The sequence below is a fragment of the Xyrauchen texanus genome, chromosome 47 (genome assembly GCF_025860055.1).
Source record: "Xyrauchen texanus isolate HMW12.3.18 chromosome 47, RBS_HiC_50CHRs, whole genome shotgun sequence".
In the NCBI taxonomy this organism is placed as follows: domain Eukaryota; kingdom Metazoa; phylum Chordata; class Actinopteri; order Cypriniformes; family Catostomidae; genus Xyrauchen; species Xyrauchen texanus.
Window position 1 is genome coordinate 23,347,823 of NC_068322.1, and position 19,118 is coordinate 23,366,940.

General features: G+C 38.3%; 1 protein-coding gene across 1 annotated transcript in view; it reads left to right on the top strand.

Moving 5' to 3' along the window:
- Positions 1 to 19,118, top strand: part of LOC127638672 (copine-8) — a 210,708-nt gene that overhangs the window by 69,375 nt on the left and 122,215 nt on the right. The window contains exon 5 of the mRNA XM_052120293.1: positions 11,158 to 11,197. Within this exon, the coding sequence (XP_051976253.1) occupies positions 11,158 to 11,197 (40 nt within the window). The remainder of the gene's footprint in view (positions 1 to 11,157; positions 11,198 to 19,118) is intronic.

Here is a 19,118-nt window from a genome sequence, read left to right on the forward strand (position 1 = left end):
AAAATTATGTCATGCCTTTGGACAATTTGCCAATTAGCTTCTGATAAGAGGTGTACTGAATTGGAGGTGCACCTGTGGATGTATTTAAGGCCTACCTTCATATTCAGTGCCTCTTTACTTGACATCAGGGGACAATCAAAAGAAATCAGCCAATACCTCAGAAAAACAATTGTGGACCTCCGCAAGTCTGGCTCATGCTTGGGAACAATTTTCAAATGCCTGAAGGTACCACATTCATCTGTACAAACAATAAGTATAAACACCATGGGACTCTGGTCTGATGAACCAAACATTGAACTGTTTGGCCATAATGACCATTGTTATGTTTGGAGGAAAAAGGGTGAGACTTGCAAGACGAAGAACACAATCCAAACCATGAAGCATGGGGAGGCAGCATCATGTTGTGGGGGTGCTTTGCTGCAGGAGGGACTGGTGTACTTCACAAAATAGATGGCATCATGTGGAAGGAAAGTTATGTGGAAATATTGAAGCAACATCTCAAGACATCAGCCAGGAAGTTAAAGCTTGGCCGTAAATGGGTCTACCAAATGGACAATGACCCCAAGCATACCTCCAAAGTTGTGACAAAATGTCTTAAGGACAACAAAGTCAAATTATTGGAGTGGTATCACAAAGCCCTGACCTCATTTTGATAGAACATTTGTGGGCAGAACTGAAAAAGCATGTGCAAAAAAGGTGGCCTACAAACCTGACTCAGTTACACCAGTTCTGTCTGGAGGAATGGGCCAAAATTCCAGCAACTTATTGTGAGAAGCTTGTGGAAGTCTTCCCAAAATATTTGACCCAAGTTAAACAATTGAAAGGCAATGCTACCAAATACTAACAAAGTGTGTGTAAACTTCTGACCCACTGGGAATGTGATGAAAGAAAATAAAAGCGGAAATAAATAATTCTCTCTACAATTATTCTGATATTTCACATTCTTAAAATAAAGTCGTGATCCTAACTGACCTAAAACAGGCAATGTTTTCTACTATTAAATGTCAGGAATTGTAAAAAACTGAGTTTAAATGTATTTGGCTAAGGTGTATGTAAACTTCTGACTTCAACTGTAATAACAGTGTACAAACAAAATGTACTACATATTTTGAGAAAGTTATGAAATTAATAATTTTTATTTAAGCATCTGTTGCATGTCAATTGCATCTGAAATAACCAGCTGTCTTCTCCAAGTCACACAACTGTTTAACAAGTCTCATAACTGCTTAAGTTCACCGGTATGAATAAATGCTCCTGTGTCCCAGAGCATCCCGTTTAGTGCATCAGGACATAATAGACCAAGTCGAACAAACCAGGTCAAGAATGTAAGATCATTTCCAAGGCAATGACTATGCCTGAAAGTATAGTGATATCTATTGTAAAAAAGTAAAATTTGGTACAGACTCAAGTCTATTTGATTTTTGAGTTTGGTTTGTTCGGTTGGTGTGAAGTTTATTATTAAAATATTATTTATGTTGTTTAGCCGGTTCTCGCCTCCTCCTTTCCATTGAACTGTGTTACAATTATGTATATGATAAGTTGCTTAAGTAGTTGAGTTAAAAGCACCTGTCACAGGACAGATCCAACCTCGTCTCATAGAATCAAGCTGCTATACCAAAAGTCTAACAAAATTATTTTTCTGGGATGTCAGAAGGGTGAGCAAATTATGAGAGAATTTTCATTTTGGGGTCAACTATCCCTTTAAACACCTCATCTGTTTGGTAGAAAATTCTACTTGCTTTTAACTCCACACCGTGAACATTTCACCTCGGAACTGCTGCGATACGTGTTATGAACCATATAACAGAAGAGCCAAACTAATCGACCAAGACCGGAGAGGTCAGAGTCTAGGCCGAGACCGAGATCAGTAAAGGCTGTGTCTAAGACCAGAGTTTTTTAATGTATTAAATGTATAATTTAAAGAACTATCGATTCTAGGCGATTCTATGTTAATTAAACAGTATTACCAGTTGAGAATACAAATTTAATAAATGACATGTCCTAGGTTAAGTGATTAAATTGGTATTACAATTACGACATGTCAATGTTAACAAAATGTCAGTGAAAAACTTAAATTAAAGGTTCAAAGTGCATGTGTGGCTCAGCATGGCAATACAAACTACCAGCTTCTGTGTACTACAGTTTTGTATTCCATTCAAGTCAAGTAAACATTTCTGCTTTACAAAATACAGTATTTAGATTTAGAAGCCTTTATTGCGTCGAAATATAACACAATTTCAGAAACTGCTCAGCAGTGCTACAATACATACACCACCATGTAAACCACACAATCACATTCCATTCATAAACCTAAATGCAGCAGGTAAATAAAAAAAATGGAAGTTAAGGGTTTCAAATAGTTATTGTGCAGTCCACAGTGAGTGTCATATATATATAAATAGTGCAAGATCGCCCTTAGTTTTGGGACTGGATGGCTTTTGGATAGAAACTATTCAAGAATCTGGCAGTGCACGCTTTAATTGCCCTGTATCACCTTCCTGAGGGCAGGAGGGCAAACAGGTGGTGGCAGTGGTGAGAAGAGTCCTTAACAATGGTTTTTGCTTTGGATAGGTCGCTGGTGTTTGCAGTGTCCTGTAGTAAGGAGAGAGAGAGCAGCCAGTGATGTTTTGCGCTGTGTTTCTAACCCTTTGTAGAGCTTTTTTGTCAGCTTCTGAGCAGCCCCCATACCACACTGTGAGACAGTATGTTAAAACACTCTCTATAGCAGAGCGGTAGAACGCCACCAGTAGCTTTGTACGCAGATGTTTTTTCTTTAGGACTCGCAGGAAATGCAGGCGCTGCTGAGCCTTTTAAACAGCAGCTGTCGTGTTTGTGGACCAGGAGAGACTGTCAGATATATGGATTCCCAGGAATTTAAAACTGCGGACTCTTTCCACACAGTCTCCATTTATAAATATGGGAGGGGGCTCAGCTCTGCACTTCCTGAAGTCCAAGATGAGTTCTTTAGTTTTCTTTGTGTTTAGCGACAGGTTGTTTTCAGAGCACCACAACGTCTGTTTTCAGACCTCGTCATGATAGGCAGACTCATCGCCTCCAGAAATGAGTCCAATCACTGTAGTGTCATCTGCGGAATGTATAATGTGATTGGAGGAGTTTGTGGAGATACAGCTTTGTGTATAGAGACAGTATAATAGTGGACTCAGCACACATGCCTGTGGGGAACCGGTGCTGAGAGTGAGGGTAGAGGACCGAGCCTAACAGACTGAGGGCGGTTAGTAAGAAAATCCATAATCCAGGTGCAGAGGTTAGCAGAGAGTCCCAGGTGGAGGAGTTTCCTGTTGAGTATGTGAGGTATGGTAGTATTGAAAGCAGAACTATAATCGATGAAGAGCATCCGGACGTATGTGCCTCTGTGTCCCAGGTGCTCCTGAGCCTTGTGGAGGGCTGTGGCAGTGGCATCCTCTGTAGACCTGTTGGCCCTGTAAGCAAATTGATGGGGGTCAAAAGTGGGAGGGAGGCTAGCTTTAATATGCCTCAATACTAGTCTCTCTAGACACTTTTGTGATAATAGAAGTAAGAGCAATGGGTCTATATTCATTTAAACTGTATACAGTAGGCTTCTTCGGGGCTGGGATGATAATGGCTGATTTAAGGCAGGGTGGGATGATGGCTTGTGACAGGGACAGATTGAAAATGTTTGTTAAGACAGCAGCAAGTTTGTAGGCACAAGCCCTGATTACCTTTCCAAGCACTGGCCTGCAGCCCTGACTTGAACACATGTCTCACCTTGTGTTCCTGTACAGTCAGTGTCTGGGCTCCTGTATTAGGAGGAGATGTATGTTGGAGTCCTGTATCAGGAGGAGATTTATCCAGGGTTTCTGGTTTGGAAATACCCCGATGCGCTTCTCTTTAGTGACTGTGTCAGTACAGCTGGCAACATGGAACAGAACAGTTTGTGTATATTCTGCCAGGCCTTGGTGTTTAAATATGTCCCATTCAGTCCTTGCAAAGCAATCTTGTAGTTGGAATAGTGCTCCCTCAGGCCAGGTTTTGATTGTTTTAGTGGTTGGCTTTATCTGTTTCCTGAGGGGAGAATATGCTGGGACAAGGAACAGTGAGACATGGTCAGATAGACTCAGATGTAGGAGGGGCACAGCTCTATAGCAGTCTATTACTGTACTATAACTAAAATGGGCCTAAAAACCAAACAGTCATTTATTAAATGTGATAATGTTTTATGCAGAAAGTGAATATAAACATTTACATTCAATTTGTTAACAATTTCCTTCATTCTAAGTCAAGTAAGCATTTCTGCTCACTTCTGCCTGCAAGATTTCATGTCTGGGTATGCACAGAAAACTTTCAGAATCAATGCAATTCTATGGAAGCCCTGAACTGCAAGGTGAAAAAAAAAATTGTGTCTCAGTTTGTTCCTGAGCTCTTTTCTCTATAAAAAAATTAGTTTTTTTCACTCTTCAAAAACTAATTGTTTTTTCTCTCTTAATTTTTTTTTTCTCTCTTCCAAAAATCTTTTTTAAGACTTGGGCTCAGGAACAAACTTTTTATTTTCACAGTTTTTTTTTTTTTCCACGTTTGTTTTTTTTTTTTATCTTGCTGTTCAGGGCTTCTGTACAATTCTGATGACATTGAGAGAAGTATTTTAAAATTTTCTTCAGCATGTGAAGCATTCATGTAACTAATGGCTGAAGACTAGAGGCAGTTCAGACCAACGCAGTGCAATAAACTCAGATAGCACATGTGCATCTCTGATATGTCTGTTTTAGATCTTTTCATCTGGAAAGTATCAAACATATGCTAAACATCTTAAAAAGATCAGATTTACAATCATTATAAATCAGAAATGTCTCAAAGACATTTGCGAAATGTCTTCTTGACATCCAAGACATATTTATGGTCACATCTTATAGACATATTGCAGAAGAGCAAACAATGTAAAATTGACATCTTCCAGATGTCAATCTCATCAAATAGATGTCTGGGTGTTGTATGTGTGCTATCAGGGAAAAGAGAATAACACAGGTGTCTCGAGACACATTGTTAGCAGTTGATCAAAGTTACCTCTCAATAAAGCAATCTTTTGTTGACTGTAGGTAAATATGCACTTTATCCAACGATTAGTTTGTTTTCTGTTTTCTAAAATGCTGTTTTAATGAAAGAAGCTGCTGCAAATTATTTTGTGAGATAACAGTCCGAGCTAGACTGAAGAGCAAAACGATTCAGACCTTTTTACTAACCTGTTTGGCCAATTCTCTGAAAAGAAAAAAACTGACTCAATAGAATAATTTATTCGTGAATCGGGCATCACTAGTTCGGATTCGACGCAGCAGATTAAAATATGGGAGAAACGTCAAGCTGTCTGATATTGTCAGTCAAAAATGTTTGTCAGATAAATCACTTTCACTGTATATTTTTTTAAAAGACTCGACTGGACTCGGGGTTAAGACGATACGATAAGACCAAGCCCATGAAAATATGTCCGGTCTCAAGTTCTACAATAGTGCCATATAATATATATATATAAAAAACATTTTTTCAGAAATGCCACTATTTTCAGGCAAGTTTCATGAGATCAGGCTGTGATCATAGTCTAAGAGACCCATTTTCAGTCATAACTCCGTTATGTTGGAACTGTGTGAATGTTAAGTTTGGTAGTTAAACCAAAGGAGTATACAAATACATTTATAAAGGTATCCATTTTTGGCCTCTTCTCCCCATGAGTCGTTACCTGGCTACTGTCCTAAACATCCTGTGCTAGTACTCATGGTGGTACTCAACGTACTTTAGACCCTCAGCATTGCCCAGAGGCTTGTCAATTTGACGTAGACCAACACATCACACTAGAAAAAACCTTCATGCTAGAGTGAACCAGGGTGGTTCACGCTTTGGGGATTTTCCTCAGCGGCAGGATCTTGGAAAACTTCAAGATAGAAGGAAAAATGTAATGGTGCTAAGTACAAGAAACTCCTGAGGGGAAACCTGCTGCAGTATGCAAGAGGATAGGGGCTTAGAGTGCAGTTCACACCCACAGGACGATGACCCCACACATACCGCCTAACATTAAAAAGAGCCACACTGTAGTGCCTTAACCACAAATGTCGATGTCCAGGAGTGCTCCACTCAAAGCCCAGACGTCAATCTAGATAAGCATTTGTAGAATGAGTCAAAACTGCCGTTTACACAAGTCAAATTTATTTGTATAGCACTTTTCACAACAGACATCGTTTTAAATAGAATGCTAATAGTTAGATAGAATAGCTAATAGCTAATAGCTAATAGTTAAATAGAACTATTAGTGGTTTAAATGAGTAAACTATGTTAGTGTTGTGAGTCAATGATTAAACAAAATGATTTAGTATGAACTATAACTTTTAGTGTTATAGTCCTTGAAGTCATCCCAAATTAACTGAGGAAATACACGTAGATGCATTTTCCTTTGAATTTGGCTGAAAAGGCTTTTGTTATTGGTTAATTCATTTTCTATGGAGTTTAAGATAGTGTTGTCCCTCCTTTGACCAAGATGATACAGGTATCATTCTGGTAATTTTGGTGAACTCCATCCTGAGCCCATGTTTCAGACAGTGGCACATGGTGAATCCCATGTCTTTGAGTCTTAGTAGACTGAAGTGAAGTCTGGCTGGAACAGGCTGATGTTGGTCATCATCACTTGGTGACATATATCAGTGGGAGTCAGACATCAGGCAGGACCGGAGATGGATCTGGCAGGCTCTGATAACCTCGGGATATAATCCAGCAGTTTAGACAGGGAAAGAAATAGAATAAAATGAGCGTAGATGCCATTCACTTTAAAGCAGGGTTAAAGAAAAAGAGAAGTGTTTCTGGTTCCAGCAGACATAACTAAAGCATAACTGAATTGAGGGATAAATGAGATGTATGCCTGGCTGAATAGATGAGTCTTTAGTCTAGACTTAAACTGAGAGAGTGTGTGTGAGTTCCGAACACTGCTAGGAAGACTATTCCATAGTTAAGGAGCCAAATATGAAAATGATCTCCCTCCTTTTGTGGATTTTAATATTCTGTGTATTTTTAACAGGCTGGAGTTTGCTATCGTTGTGAGAATGATAGATTGATAGAAGATCACCTAAGTACTGCGGAGCTAGACCATTCAAAGATTTGTATGTAGTTAACAGAATTTTAAAATTAATATGGAATTTAACAGTTAGCCAATGTAATGATGATAAAATGGGGCTAATATGATCATATATCTTGGATCTCGTCAGCACTCTGGCTGCTGCATTTTGAACCAATTGAAGTTTATTTATTGAACTTGCTGGACATCCTCCCAGTAATGCATTACAATAATCTAGTCTTGAGGTCATGAACACATTAATTAGTTTTTCAGCATCAGAAACAGATAGCTTGTGTTGTAACTTAGCAATATTTCTGAGGTGGAAGAACGCAGTTCTGCAAATATTGTAAATTAGATTTTCAAATGTAAAATTGCTATCATATATAACACCTACATTTTTTGCTGTAGAATTTGACGTTACAGTACATCCATCAAGAGTCAAATTATATTTTAGCAGCTGAAAAGTCAATTTAGAGGTGGAAAAAAGTTATTTTTTATTTGAAAAACAAACTTGCATTTTATTTAGACTCTTTTAAAGATATTAAAGGAATGATACAGATTCAATACAAGTTAAACTCAATCGACAGCATTTGTGGCATAATGTTGATTTCCACAAAAAATATTTTGACTCGTCAATCCCTTTCTTTAAAAAATAAAAATAAAATAAAATTGAGGTTACATTGAGGCTCTTACAATGGAGAGTTTATAGGCAGAAATGTGAAGCTTGTCATTTTAGAAACGCACATACATTAATTGTTCTGTTAAATGTATTATTTGAGCTGTAAAGTTGTTTAAATCTTAATTTTACTGGGATTACAAGGTTTATAACGTTATGTCATAAAATTGGATATAACTTTACATAGAAAAGGTTAAGCAAATTTTGTCACACTAAAATCATGTGAACATGCATATTATGTTTTTACGTCTTGTGGCCAAACTGTTGAAACAGTGAGTATTTTAACATTTACGGACTGGCCCCATTCACTTGCATTACAAGTTCCACAATTTTATTTTTTATCATTCTTTTTTTCTTCTTTTTTTTTTTTAAAAGAAGGGCAGGGACAAGTCAATATTATTTGTGGTGGTAATCAACATTATGCCACAAATGCTATCGATTGCACTTAACTTGTATTGAACCTGGAATATTCCTTTAAATAGGGAAAGTAAATCTCCATAGACTTTCACAGACAGAGAGACAAAACCATATTTAGACATCAGGGAGAAAAGACCCTTCCGAGACTACATCCTGCCCAGGCTGGGGAGGTCACATGTGGCAAATACGTCACATGGGTTAAAGCGCACGGGTTCACCTCAGAAAAGGCGAAAAGGCGCTGTGTGCAAGCGGTACACCCGGTCAGCTGTCCCGTGTTACCGAGTTCTACATGCTCAGACTTGAAGAAACATGGGCCAGGACCGACTCAACTCTCAGAGGTTATTGATCTCACAAAGGTATTGGGTGTTGCCCGCTGCTCTGCCAATGTCTGCTAGAGAGGCGCCGTTGGCCGGTGCCCACGAGAATGCCGCACTCCTCATAGAACCCGCAAGGGCTCAGTCATGGCCGGGGAGCCGTAGGAACCTTGGCCACGTGAGCGTCTGCCGGACCGGGGCTCCAGGCAAGTGTCGCTGGCACTGGGTGCTTGCAGGTCCCCGACCCTCTTGATGGAAGCGAGAAGAATCAGGAGGGCCATCTTCAGTGGAGGGCATACAGCTCGACTGAGTCTAGCGGCTCGAAGGGGGTTCTCCTGAGGGCACACGGGGGCACAGAGAGACCCCGTGAGGGGAACAGGCATGGCCTGGGAGGTTTAATCCTCTGGGCACCTCTTAAGGGACCTGATGATCAGGTCATGCTCCCGGTCCACTGCATCGTGCTGGGCCGGTATAGTGGCTACAACACCTTCAAGGTGGAGGGGGACAGCTGCCCCTCAGGTCAGGTCAGTTGCTGAGCGCAGTTCCTGCAGCACGTCGGGATCAGGACTACCCAAGTGCAGATCTTATAGCGCCTTGGCCTGGTGAACTTGCAGGAGGGCCATTACATGTAGGGAGGAGGAGGCCTGTCCAGTGGCACCATAGGCTTTCGCCATCAGGGATGATATCGTTCTGCATGCCTTGGAGGGGATTGACGGGCGATCCCGCCAGATGGCCGTGTACCCGTGGGCCGCCCTGCCGTCAAGGGTAGTGAGAGTAGATGAGCGATGAGGTCAGATTTGGGCAGTAAAAGGTGCCCTCCTCAACGGCAGATGTGTTACTCTTTTAGAGAAATTATTGCTCTTTTAGAGGATTTATGCTCTTTCAGAAGTGCTGCCGAAGAAGTGGAACAGTCCTGAAACAACCGTTCAGCTCCAAAGGAAAAATCTGACCAAACAGATGCACGATTCCCTCCTTTTATACCCGTATGTCCGGGGGGGCGACATGCAAATTCTGTTCGCCAATTCTCATTGGCCTTTTCTCAAAGCTCAGAGGCAACTGAGGCTCTCAAGTGAGACCCCTAGTGTCACTTCACCAACAAAATTTTAAAAAGTTAGAGTGGTCAATATAATCTGTAGGTATTTCAGCTAGTTTGCATCTCTGTTGAGACCCCCTCATCCCTGATAATTATTCCACCTCTCAGAACTTCCCTCGGTTGTTGACTTCCTCTCCAGTCCTCGTTCCCTAGAGGGAGAGAGTAAAACTCACTTAAATCACGTCTGACTATGTGTGCTTTTGTTTATTTGAGTTTGAAAGTGTGCCATTATGTGTGTATATTCACGGGGGTTATCCTGTGTTAATTTTAGGGCTGCAACTAACAATCATTTTGATAATTGATTAATCTAACAATTATTAGAATGATTATTTGGCTATTATTGCAACGATTAATCATTAGCCCTTAACCGATTATTCAGCTTATGCCCTGACTGAAAAGGTTGTATTAAACGTGCTTACTAACAATAAAGAGGGCAAAAAATAACTCTAAATGACATTCACTGAATTAAAGGAAAAACTATACTTTTAACATTTAATTCAGTAAAACAATTCATTGCAAAAAATCCTATTGTTATCAAGTGTTTTTGTCTTGTGTTCCATTTAAAATTGTCTAAAAATCCTTAAAACTAGTTAAATTTACTTGAGAAGCAACAGATCAGATATTTAGACTTGCTTTAAGTGAATGTCTCTTAAATATACAGTAAATGTATTTTTTCACTTGGTTATACTTCTGCAAGTGCAGTAAAGACAAAATATACTAATATTCAATAATTATTCTCTAAAAGCAAGTCTAAATATCTTATATGCTGCTTCTCAGGTGAATGCATCTTTTTTTAAAGGATTTTTAGATATTTTAAAATATTTGTATTGTATAAGGTGTTTTAGATATTTTTGTATATTGGAAAACAAGCCAAAACAAAAAATGTATTTTGTTGCAGTGTATAATGGGGCAAAGACTTCCTCTCTCACCTTTCTGTTCACTTCAATCCATCTTTGACTCTCAAAAACAAACTCTCTTATAAATAAACCGTGCCAGAGTGTTCATCAGTCGGATCCAGTTTCAATCTCTCCCCCTTTATATCGTGTTACTTCACGCGACTCATAGAAGCAGCACTGACTGCACAAAGAAATGCCAGTTTCGGAGTTTGTAGTTATTTACATGACCTCCGTCCATTTTATTTGAACTTTCTTAAAGCTGTAACGTCGACTAATCATTTCAGCCCTAGTGAATGTATGTGGTTGTTCTGCTCTGGGGTCATGCAGTATTTATGAATGTGAAGATATATACAGTAGCTTTATAGGGCATCAGAGTCTCCTTAGGACTTCTTATGTAACAAATTCATCTTATTTAAACTTTAAAAACACTCATAAATACACATCAGCTCAGACCTTTTGAGGGAGAATGTGAAGAATCCCATTTCGAAATTTGTCTGAAAAGAAAAGTGAGTTATTCTACTGAAAAGGACAGTTCACTCAAAAATTCTGAACCCTATGAACCCTGCAGAATTGATGCTTTTATGGTGCTTTTGCATCCTTTTCAAACTTTGAATACTATTTGAATACAATTGAATACCCATTCTGGTTTTGTCTTCTCAACATTTCTTCTAACCTTCTATTTTGTTTCTCAGGTACGATGTTGACTCCAAGAGCAGCAATCTCTCAAAACACGTAAGTCTTTGAAACTGCCCCATTTTTACTCTCAGCTTCTTTAGAAACACTCACTCTGATGAACTACTGTAGGTCAAGGAGTTTAGGGCACCATCATACACACTCATCCCAGAGTGAAACCCTCTTACCCTGCTTGTAATCAGTAAGAAAGTTTATATAAAGAGAATAAAGGGGTAAAAGTGGGTAAATAGATGCATGTGATTAGTACAGATCTAACAGAGCTGGTGGCGTGATTGAAGTTGTGTTTTGGAGCTCAGGCGGGTCCCTGAGGTGTCATCTCAATCGCTCATGATGGGTTTGGAGTAAAATATGTAAATTGTGGTCCCATCTGTGCCAGCATGGGACAGGAATGTAATCATTTATCTGATTTCACAAGATGTCTTTATTGCTCAATTCATCAATCAATCAATCAATCAATCAATCAATCAATCAATCAATCAATCAATCAGGGTTATCCATCCATCTAGGGCGATCACGATTATGACATTTGTCTGTCGATTAATTGTCAAACAAACAATTGCAATTAATACTATTAATTGTCTCTTTTAGATCTTTCACGATTAATTGTCATATTTTTTAAGTTGCATGTGTGCTTCATACACCTTAAGAAGTCATGTTTACATGTTTAACTTCACATATAGAAATCAAATAACAGAATAGGGATATATGATTTTCTTTTAAGGCTTTAAAGGCTTATGAATGACATGAAACATAATTGCTTAAAATATGTCTCTATATATATTTTATTATGATTCTCGACCACCATTTCTCATTACACGATAATTAAATTAAACTGAAACTGGAGCGCTTTGTTCACTATCAAAGGTTAGATTTGAGCCTCTTCTGATGGTACATGCATCAGTGTGCTTGAAGCACTGTACACACACTTCCAGACATGAGCTGCTCTGGTGATTGACGTCCGAGGTGCAGCTCAGTGACGCTTGGAGTTCAACTGAATGACACATATCCACGCCGTTCATAGCATTTACACTCACCAAGCACTTGTTTTATTAGGAACACTATATTAATACTGGGTAGGGTCTCCCTTTTCTCTCAAAACAGCTTCAATCCTTCATGGAATGGATTCCACAAGATGTTGAAAACATTCCTTTGAGATTCTGGTCCATGTTTTGCATCACGCAATTTCAGCAGATTTGTCAGTTACACATTCATGCTGTGAATCTCCCGTTCTACCACATCCCTAATGTGTTCTATTGGATTCAGATCTGCTGAATGGGAAGGCCACTGAAGAACAGTGAACTCATTGTCATGTTCATGAAACCAGTTTGAGATTACCTTTGTTTTGTGACATGGTGCATTATCATGCTGGATGAAGCCATTAGAAATTGTGGCCATGAAGGTATGCACATGTTCAGCAACAATACTCAAATAGGCTGTGGCTTTCAAGTGATGATTGATATTAACGGGCCCAAAATGTGCCAAGAAAACATTCCCCACACCACCACCACCAGCCTGGACTATTGACACAAGGCAGATTGGGTCCATGGATTCATGCTGTTGGCACCAAATTCTGACCCTATCATCTATGTGCCTCAGCAGAAATCGAGATTTATCAGACCAGGCTATGCTTTTCTTCTTTTGGTGAGCCTATGCCCACCACAGCCTCAGCTTTCTGTTCTTGGCTGACAAATATGAAACCCGATATGGTCTTTTGCTGTTGTAACCTATCCACTTCAAGGTTCGACATGTTTTGCATTCTGAGATGCTATTCTGCTCACTACAATTGTTCATAGTGGTTACCTGAGTTACAGTAGCCTTTCAGTCAGCTCTAATCAGTCTGGCCATTCTCCATTGACCTCTCTCATCAGCAAGGTGTTTCCGTCTGCAGAACTCAATGTTTTTTGTTTTTGGCACCATTCGGAGTTAATTCTAGAGACTGTTGTGTGTGAAAAGCTCAGAAATACTCAAACCAGCCCATCTGGCACCAACAAGCCTGCCACAGTCAAAATCACTGAGATACATTTTTTCCCCATTCTGATGGATGATGTGAATATTAACTGAAGCTCCTGACCCGTATCTGCATGATTTTATGTATTGCACTTCTTCCACTCGATCGACTGATTAGATAATCACAGGAATAAATAGGTGCACAGGTGTTCCTAATAAAGTGTTCAGTGAGTGTATACAGTATTCGCTTAAAATTCCCTTAATCGGGCATTAAATGTTATTGGAATTTGAAGTACCCTATAATCACAGTTATCTAAAATAGCCATAGTTAGATCAAATAACCACGATCCATCCATCCATTCATTCATCTATCCTAAATAGATAATGTTAGGGGTACAGTACATAACATCCTGAGCTCCTACAACCCATGATGCACTGTTGAATAGAGGTGGAACACCTAACTGTTTTTTGTTTTTTAAGTGTTCTTGATTTTTCATTGTAGGCTTTTTTAATCAGTGCATTGGTTTCTGGGTTATTTGAGGCACCAGAACATGGTTTCCTAAATAACTAGAGTATAAGGAGGTGTAACATTGCCTGTAGGTGTGAGTGAGAGTGTGACTGTGTTTGCCTGTCTGTGTCGCCCTGTGGTGGACTGGCCTTCTGTCCAGGGTGTTTCCCTGCCTTCGGCTCGAGACAGCTGGGATAGGCTCCAGCAATACCTGCGGCCCTACATAGGACAAGTGGCTATAGCAAATGGATGGATGGCTGGATAAAGAGGTGTGGCACTTTAAAAGGTTCTCCTATGGCATTATTCCACAAATTCATTTTGGTAATAATTGGAACTTTATTCCGAGTTCAAAACAAGCTCAATCGACAGCATTTGTGGGTCGAGGTAATTGAGGTTATAGTGAAACACTTGCAATGTAAGTGAATGGGGCAATTTTTGGAAGGTTTAATGGTGAAGAAATAGGAAGCTTCTAAATTTATAAAAGCACTTACATTCATTCTTTTGTTCAATTTGAGTATTATTTGAGTTGTGTCTAGAAGGTAAACCTCTCATGTCACGCACTTGCGCTTTTGTTTTGTTCTATTTGTTGTGTTGTTTGTACAACTGGTAATGTTAATCCAGTTCAGTTGCAGTAATATTAAAATGTTAAAGTTGTAGTCTATCTCTTAGGTGCTGTTATGGTGCTTTGTTTCTCTTACTGTTTTATTACCCATTTCCAATAGCTTTTTAACAAGCCTGAGACTCAAACCACCCCGTCTGGCACTAACATCATGTATGTATGATGTATTATGTATTTTATTATAACATCAGCCTGCCCAGGGACTACGGGTGGAAATTAGCTCTTGAGCTAAAACCTGGTACTATGCATCATTCCCCTTGAGGTTAATGTTTATTGTACGCTGTCCCTGTTTCTCTAAATAAAAAAATAAAAAAATAATAAAATAAAACAGTCATGCCACGGTCCAAATCAGTATGATCACATTTTTACCCATTCTAATGGTTGATGTGAACATTAACTGAAGCACCTGACCTGTATCTACATGATTGTATGCACTGCTGCCACACGATTGGCTGATTTGATAATCACAAGGATGATTTTCTAACAGTCCTCTTAGACTGATTTTACTCATAGTGGGGCAAAAAACAAAAAACATCCAGTAAGCATCAGTTCTGCGGACAGAAACGACATGTTGATGAGAGAGGTGAACAGAGAATGGCCAGACTGTGTCGAACTGACAAAGTCTACAGTAACTCAGATATCCGCTCTGTACAATTGTACAATGCAATTTTTTTCCATTTAGAGGTCATGTGTGAACAGGACCTGTTGTGAAATATCAGTAAATCAGCTCTGTCATAACATTAACGTACAAGTGCAGTTTGATGATATGTGTGAACAAAGATGTAAGATTAACGGTTTGAGCGCATACAAGGTCAGGATGAAAGAAGTCTGCTTTGGGTCAGTCGAAATGTGGACAGATAGTGAAGTGCTTCTGTCAACATTTTGCAGGAACAGTAATTGATTACGTTACTTATAATAAAATAACTAGCATTTTGGGAACAAGGTATTCACAGGACCAAAGTGTGATCAGGTGATCAGATTAAAGGCGCAGTATGACAGATTCAGAATCCCTTGTTATTAGTGACACCTGTGGCCGTTAAGTGAACTGCAGCAGCTGCCTGTTGCTCGTGCTCGTGCACACACTCCATAGGGACACGTGCATCGATCAAAACAATTACGTAATGTAAGAGACTGAACGTGATTCACTAGCATCATGCTGACAGATGAGGTAGCATAATTAAAATTAAACAGTTATGATTGTTTTAATATAAACTTTGAGAATGTATATTATATTTGACTCTCCAGTGCTGGAACATGGCTAAAACAAAGTGAGGATATAGTTCTGACTATGCGAGACTGTAGTTTGTATAAGTAATTACTTTTCTTTGTCTGATACATTGACTGCATTTATATGATAGCCTATGTCGGTGTTAGCTAGCTAGCCAGCTTTAGCTGTTTAGCTGTTAGCTAAATTTGGTGGATGATGACAGTAGCGGTTTATAAAATAGTCTGTACATTATAAATATGTTGACACAGTTCAGTCATTTTGATTATATCGATGCGCTATTTTTTTAATAATAATTGAATGTATATATTTTATGTATAACCAAGTTACATGATACTAATGAATGGAGCTTCAATGTGTTATGTGTTAATAATTACAGATTAACTTTGACATTAATCTGACTTTTAGTATAAAGAGAAGATCGTTGAAATTATTTGAAAGTTACGAAGCAAGGTAGCTGGCAATTCATCAGCGTTAGCAGGAAAGATCAAGTTAGCTAAAATGACACAGATCAATCATTATGGCTCTATATTTCACATGCTTTGCAGTTATGTAAGTTTACCTGTCCAATAAGAAGAATGCCAATTTAGGGTCAGATTTGATCCCCAAAACCGAATGAAGGTCCCTCCAGGAAACAAATGCCCTGCCGATGTTCACTCTAGTTTATGCTCCACCATGATCACGTTCCCGCTTAGACAGATGGGATTCAGTAGATCCATTTCTTTTTTGGCTTACTCTTGAGTTTGTGTTGGAGTCGGTGTTGTGCTGGGAGCTAGACGTTTTCTAGATTCCATCTCTAAGATAATGTTACCTAGTGTTGCAGTTTGTTGTCGCTGTTGAATAGCAGAAGAGAAGCACTAAGGCAAGGCTCGCGGGAGCACGCATGAACGTCACATCCTTTGGATATTCCCGGCAAAAGCGAACCGCTCCCTTCGCATGAAAATCAGTCTACAGACTTTAATAGGCAACCTAGGAAGTCCGGGAAGGGCTTTTTAAATTGCATTACAAGCTGTTCACATTCACACATTGAAAAAAAAAAGATGAATATTACATGAAAATTGTCACATATTGCACCTTTAACAGTTTAAAAGTCATTTTGGCAAATGGGATCACACAGTTTAATGGCATATAGATGCTCACTTGTGAAGACCGTTCTTAGAAAAAGTATAGCATCATTGTTTTCAAGTGACACTTGCTGTGATATTTTGTTATTTAATGCAAAGAAAGTAATACATTTCATAAATAATTCATAGATAATGTTTTCTAAGTGTATAAAAGTGTCCAAATACTTTTTAGCACTACTGTATTTATTGTCATTATATCGACCATATGTCACCCTGTTCTTTAGATAACATTATTGGCCATTGAAAAATCCTTACCGGTCATCCACTAGATCTCTTTTTTTGTCTCCTTTCCTTTAATCTTTCACTCTCCATTGCTGCACTTTTATTCCACTGATGCATATTTTTTATTTATACAAAATACAGTCAATGATTTCAGATCTGTCATTTTCAGCACACAGACTTCATCACACGCAGTCTCACCTACCCACAAGAAAAGTGTTTTTGTGGAGTTCAGTGCGGCGGAACTTCAAAGCTTTGCCAAGAACATAATTTACTTTCGAATGGCTTTTCAAATCCAAATAGTGAGCTTCATTTCAGATCATTTATCAAATCGGTGGCAACTTTTCAGCATGTGTGAGAGCTGTTTGAACAAAGTTGACTTTGATTATATTGTGAAAACAAAAAATGATCATCCTTTGAGTTTCTCTTCACTCTTGTGCTGTTCAACAAGTGTATTTTACTACAACATGTTGTATACAGTAGGTAGTTGACATTATATAGTTTGGGGAATTTTTCTCCAGTATGACCTGTTATACTTCATCTGAAACCATTTTAAAGATGTCAAGTGTGTAATTCTTTGACATTAATATACGTTCTCCTGTACCAGCGACATTGTCTTGACCAATTGCAGGAGTTTGGGGTGGGACTATCTTGTTTATCTGACCAGTGGTGGTGGAGATTTCAAAAAAATTTGAAAAAATGTCTTTATTTTTGCAATTCCCTGGGTCTGAAATGTCACACTTCATTTTGCAGCATTTTTCTGTTTTACTTATTAAAAGAGACCACTTAATGAGCAAGTGAAGCAAAAACTGATTAAAAATGCTTAAAAACTTCTAAGAAATGGACATAAAACTGTGCCGTCAACTACCCACATTTGTAAATAAATCAAACCGTATATACACCGGCGGACAAACATTTGGATTAATGTACATATTTTGCTCTTATGGAAAAAAATTGGTACTTTGATTCACCAAAGTGACATTCAACTGATCACAATGTATATTCAGGACATTAATAACGTGAAAAATTACTATTACAATTTGAAAAAAAATTCAGAACTTCTTAAACTACTTCAAAGAGTTCTCATAAAAAATCCTGCATGTGCAGCAATAACAGCTTTGTAGATCCTTTTTTTGTTGTTGTAATAATTTTTTTTTATTAATTCTTACAATAATAAAGAAAAGCAAAAACATACACTACCGGTCAAAAGTTTTGAAACACTTACTCATTCTTTATTATAATTATTATTTTTTTTTTTTTCACATTTTAGAAAAAAACTAATGTCATCAAAACTATGGAATAACATAAATGGAACCATAGAAATCATCTTTTGACTAAACAAAATCCGTTATATTTTAGCATCTTCAAATGCTTTTTATTGAAAGGAGTTCCCATCTATGTTGGGCACTTATTGGCTTCTTTTCTTTATTTGGTCCAAGACATCAATTTCAAAAAAATATTTTTTTATAAAAGTTTAGTTTTATAGTTAAATGAATGGTGGCACAATTATGTTTTTGTCTACAAAACAAATTTTAAACATTTAAGAATACGATCAGATCAAAAGATCAAAAGCCTACAATGAAATCAAGTATTTCAAAACTTTTGACCGGTAGTGTATATACATACAATCAAAATTTAAAACCCACAACCTCAACCCCGCCCCAACAAACCTCCCCGTGGTCACACATGAGTAAATTACACACTAAAAAAGCCAACACACACACTATATATATATATATATATATATATCATACTCAATTTAAACAATACTACTCTATATTCCCTTCCAACTCCATGAGTTCTCATGCTTTGGTATTTTGGGTAAATGAGGCACACTGTATGAGCCGGCCCTTAAGAACCTCTTTAAGTGCCTCCCAGCCAGGCCTACAGAGGATACTGAGGCCAGTTGGTCTCCATATAAACATTGATTTCAGCCTTTAACATTTGTTGGAAAACAGGATTTTGCAAAAGGGATACATTAAAGCACCAAATATATGATTTCTTTTACTCCATTTGTGGCAACACCTTAAAACTCACCAGGGTGTGATCTGAGACTAAAATGTTTCCAATTGAGCAATCAACAATAGATGAAATGAGGGATTAAAAAAAATCTATTCTATAATATATCTTATGGACTGATGAAAAGAATGTATAGTCCCTACCAGATGGGTTCAAAAGTCTCCAAATATCTGTAAGACCAAGATTTTTACACATCCTCTGAAGCGTCATATTTGCTCTAGGGGGTTTACACACTTATGCTTCACTATGATCAAGGACTGAGTCCATCAATAGATTAAAGTCTCCTCCCTATATTATAT